We start from the raw sequence: 5253 nt of genomic DNA on the forward strand, positions 1-5253 counted from the left end.
AGGACATATTTTCAGAATAGCCATCTGAAGATAATCACATATTCTATAAAAATCTTAACTGCTGTATTAGAACATATATACTTAGGTATTAGTGCAAGACATAAAAGATGACATTTATCCTTTAAAGAATAAATACATTCAGCACCATTATCATTCAGTTGCTGAAACAAAACTGCACTATTTCTCACTTTACAGATCGTATCTTCCTTTTCTATTTCCCTTTTCTGCTCAGAACTGTAAAGCAGGTTGAATCCTTCAGCAAAAGCAAATCCCAACTTGACACAACATCAAACTGAAATACCATGAGTGGTTTCCACTTCACTGGGACCATCCGACACAGGACCAAGGCATGGCCTGACCATACACGTTTCGTTCAAGTAACTTTGCCAACCCCACACAACCCCAGTTTTCAAACAGGCTTGTTTTTTTTGTCCTGCACTCTCGTACGCAGCTGTCAGCATCCTTCATTTCTAACTTATCGCCTCCTCTGCTGTTTGGCCATTGGCACCTTCAACACAAGATCTTTACAAGGCTGTTTTTCAAGCAATATCAGACACCTTTACATACCCGTAGCTGTCAAAGTGAGTGTTTCTGCCTGTAATTGTCATTACATTCTCAATCTGGGGACGAGGGACACCCATTTCTGGATTACTGACATTTTAGCTAACTAATTTAAGATGAAATTGAAGACTTCTCTTTGGTTGATTTGCAAAACATACGTCAGCCTGAAGTTTGGGTCTTCTTGTATCATTACTGCACACTTCCCTTCTTGCCCTTTCATTCCATGCCAGGCTTCCCAAGCTGGGTTTCCATATGCTCCTGTTAAGACTGGTAATTGCTTTAAAAGACTAAAACATTTGTACTTTTTTTTTCCCCCAAAACTGTTTGAGGATGTTTGCGTTTAAAAATAAAACCAGCAGATCTCAGCCATCAAGCAAAGCAGGGAGTGTGAAAGCTTCTTTACACCTACCTATCAGGTCATCACCTTGTCTCTGTGCATCACCGATTTTTTGACCCCTGGAAATTCCAAGTGTCCCATCGTTACCTTGCACAAGGTACTGGTGGATTTGAACCGATAGGGATTGGGGAAGGACAAATATGTTTTCTGCACTGTTTAATCAAAGTTTGTCTCTATACCTAGCTCTCAGTATTCCCTGGCTGGACAAAATGCTTTAGCCCTGTTCTAATCCTCTCCTGGCTTCACGATGGGTAAATAAAATGGAATTACAATGGCATCAGGCCTCCGTAAATACCTTCAAAATTAGGATCTTTCTGTCTGCGGAAAGCCGCTGCTATAACGTGATAGTTCAGGAAAAACACACTGAATTGATGACCTGACACGCTCCCTACTTGGCAGAAAACCCATGCCATACTGGTAACGGCTTCAGCAAAAGATCAGACAGAATGAAAAACTTGAATGGAAAAAAAAAATGCTTGTTTAGAAACAAATACAGTCAGTAACAACAGGAAAAGGAGTCTGTGTACATACGCTTGGAAATATTTTCTTAAAAGAATGCTCAAGGTCTTAAACATGGTCTGCAATATTCCAGCTCAATGCCTCCTTCAAAAACTAATGCAGTTATTGTTTCACTCAGTAAACACTCCCAAATCCTCAGTAAACACTTGTTAAAAAAAAAGAATAAAAATAAACCTATTCAAGGAAAAGTGAAAGACTAAGTTTTACAGTGTTTCTAATCCAGCTAATCCAAACCCTTTCAAAACTTTATAGTATTTCTAAATAACATACTGTTATGCTTATCTGTCACCGAGACATACTATTCTTACTGCAGTGTTGCAAACCCAAGGATTTCGCCAAGTGATTAGAAGCAGAAGGCTATACTGACATTTTTCATATGCTAATTGGCATTTTCTACTATTGTAAATATTGCTCAATTAAATCTGGAATCTACAGGCAACTTGTCCACTTAATGAAAATTGTCATTTGTTTAGAGCCTGAAACCCTGTTATTTGTTTCTACCATGGAAGTGTGAAACGAAGAAGATTTGGAATCAGACTTAGATGTAAATGACAGCTGAACAGTAAACTCACTGCTGAATTTGGCCTTGGGAACGTAACTCAAAATTTGAAAATTATACACTGATTGGGTAATGCACCGATCTGGGGTCCTTCCCTTTGGCTCCAGCCATCGCTTTCCCAAACAAGGAGACTTTGCTACTGCACCTGATGGTGAATTCAGCACAGGGAACTCAATAAATAAATCCAACAGGACTGACACAAGACACAAACTATCTATTTACTCTAGAAATACAGAAATACAGGGGTGCTGAAGTTCTTAAGTCTATAAAATCATATACAGATCAGATAAAAATAGAGCCTCATTTTTACCAGTGTTAAGCACCCACAGATCATAACACTTTCAATAAAGTCTGTTATTTCCTGTGACCTTGCAAATCCATCCTCTCATTTCCATCTTCTGGTATATGGGCCAACAGGCAAAAGAATGCTACTTAATTTATGGCTCATACTGATGCTCACATCCAAGTTTGACTTTCAGTTACCCAGGTCTTAAATGTCTGTGTGAAGAGTAAAATGGACCCGCCATCAGATTTTAAGAACCATCAGATCTTCCCTTTACAACCTGAATTTTGGGCTGGATTCTTCAAAACCACTCCTTTTAAATCATTTGTTTTTTCTAGATGTTGTTACAAGGAACTCATCTTACATGGGAAGAAACCTCTTACGGTGGAAGAGTAATTTTAGGCAAGGAGGCTGTTTGCTGAATCTACAGTCTGAAGGACGGTTTCATTTCAAGGATTTCTTATATACCATTGCCAATTTTCTAAAGCTCACTTCTACGTGTTTCAGCAGCCTGAAGCAATCACACTTCTTACAGCAACCCTAAAACAAGAAGACACTGAACGCTGCCAGTGCTGGCAGATTATACGCAGCAGGGATGAGATTGGCATAAGTCTTCATTTTAATCTTTGTTACCTTAAAAATATGTGCTTTGAGAATGTGATGTCCCAGTTCAATAGTTTGCTGTCGATTTAGTTTTCCTTCTTGACGGGAAAACCAGAAGGCAAGTAATGTGTGGCCACTCCTAAAATCAGAAGAAAGAGTATGTTAGTATTTGCATCGATAAAAGAACTTTCGTCAACAATTTTTGCTCCTGCTAAGCCTTCAACCTCGTCCAGCTTTGGGAAACAGAGCTGGACTAATTCTCACTTGTAAACCACCAACTAATTGCATCCTTTATTATTGGTGATCACGGGTAGCTCAAAAAAACCCAAACATTGGAGGACAGCAAAAATAAAACAATATATTTTCTATGAGCAGACATAAATTTGGAAACACTAAAGGTACAATTTCATGAAAGCTGAAGTGCTACTTTTATAGTCATTTTGCAGAGGAGAGCTGTACTTTGAAAGCATACCACCAATCCTGAAGTCATTAGAAAACGACATATTTAAAATATCCACACTTTGAAAAAATGTCCTTTAAATGACAACTACATTCTCCACCCTGTGACACATCCTGCAGAGTGAAACAACTTTATTTCCATGTAAAACTCCTTCTAAACACACTCTCCAGCTTCTCCGGTAATAAAGATGCTTCTGGCAGCAACCTACCAGGTTGACAACCAAAGCAAATTAACTGAGCTACAGGCAGAGCCCTGTTTAAGGGAAACATAATAAAATAGACACTAACTTGCATCGCAAATGGTGATCTTCACTGACATTTTTGAACATACACACTTCCAGCTTACAACACCGAAAGTTCAGCGTGGCTGGGTCTTCTCAAACATGCAAGAAGCTGATTCTCCGTACACGCACAAAACACACGCAGTGCAAAAATGTGAAGTATTGCAAACCATTTCTGGATGAGATGATTGGAAAACATCTGCCCCTGCGGGCACGTGTGGCTGCACCAGCAGGAGATGCAGCGAGCAGGGGAGGAGGCCATCGAGGCTCCACACTTGGACCTCAGTGGTCTGGGGACCTGCAGTTTTCTTGGTTTTGCCAACAAATTCACATTCTTCTTTAAGCCCCTGGGTACTCCCAAGGGAGTCCTTTTTAACCCACTTCATTTCTGGAACTACATCAAAATGTGACTACACACAAAAGCAATCAAACCCCTTCCAGCCAAAGAAAATAAAATACAATATCAACTGTGGCTTTAAAAGGGCTTTTAAGGACAGGGAATGTTATTAGCTCATCACAATTTGGTAAAGCAGAAAAGTGCTTTGCGTGGCCAAACGGCAAGTAAGTATTACAGAAGACAAGAAGTTTTCACAACGGTGGGGATTTACCAGCACCATCTCCATCCAGGGAGAACGATTACCCCGATTACCCCTGTCTCAAAATAAACTCAGAATAAAAGTGAAAGACTTGTAATGCCACGGCCAGGTGTTTGGCAACGTCTCCCCCAAGCCCTGCCAATGAGCCTCCTTTTGGACCGATAATACACGGATTCATTTTAGTGGAGCCCGATGATGCTCTGCCAGACCTCGTGGTACTGGTAGGATGTGGACATGTGCCCACTGGAGGAGCAGGATGGAGAACAAAACATCTTTTTCTTACAAGGCAGGACTTGATCCCCAGGTCTTGACAGGTGAAAGAGAACCGCATCCCATTTACATGTAATAAAATAAACTCTTTCACTAGTGGAGTTATTTCTACTGTGCCTCTCTCCAAAATGCGATTAAATTTACAGAGGCACCATCAACTCAAATAATAAACTGTTGTCTGAAATGTTTTTATTGACTGATGGTACCCTTCATACTTAGGGTGACTTGAGCTGAAAAAGAAACTGAAGAAAAACTCTTTTTTTGCATGCTTTGCCTGTCACGCTCCTCTCCACACCCTGGCCTGGCACATGGCGAGATGCCCACGTCAGGATCCCATAGCTCCGCGCTCCCCATCACAGGAGAAGGACAAGCTCTTCCAGATGGTGACTCAGCCCATCAAGATGTAGCCTAGATGCCTCAGCTGAATGCTTAAAATTAGGCAGGATGCCTTGTGCACAGGGCAGTGCCACCAATTTTCATGTGTCCGTGCTGTGAGAATTCTCCACGTAGCACCAACAGAAGGGACAAAACATACAAAGCTGGGAAAGCAGAAGGGCCTTGGAAGTGGCTGTAGCACCTTAAGTTATCTACAGCTCGTTGCCTTTCCTTCCTTTCACTCTTCCCCTCCTTGTTTCCTGTCTTTGGAGTGGGAGGAGAACATCAGGTCACATCCTTTTAAAGGTGACAAATACATTTGCTCATTATGCTGATTAACCTCCAGGAAT

At 40.9% G+C, this 5253-nt stretch overlaps 1 protein-coding gene across 1 annotated transcript in view; it reads right to left on the bottom strand.

The window, feature by feature from the left end:
* TANC2 (tetratricopeptide repeat, ankyrin repeat and coiled-coil containing 2) overlaps positions 1-5253 on the bottom strand; it is a 206759-nt gene that overhangs the window by 27577 nt on the left and 173929 nt on the right. Inside the window, 1 exon segment of the mRNA XM_009334881.1 lies at positions 2953-3061. Coding sequence (XP_009333156.1) covers positions 2953-3061 — 109 coding nt within the window.

Source organism: Pygoscelis adeliae, unplaced genomic scaffold, assembly GCF_000699105.1.
Source record: "Pygoscelis adeliae isolate BGI_AS28 unplaced genomic scaffold, ASM69910v1 Scaffold112, whole genome shotgun sequence".
NCBI classification, from domain to species: Eukaryota; Metazoa; Chordata; class Aves; order Sphenisciformes; family Spheniscidae; genus Pygoscelis; species Pygoscelis adeliae.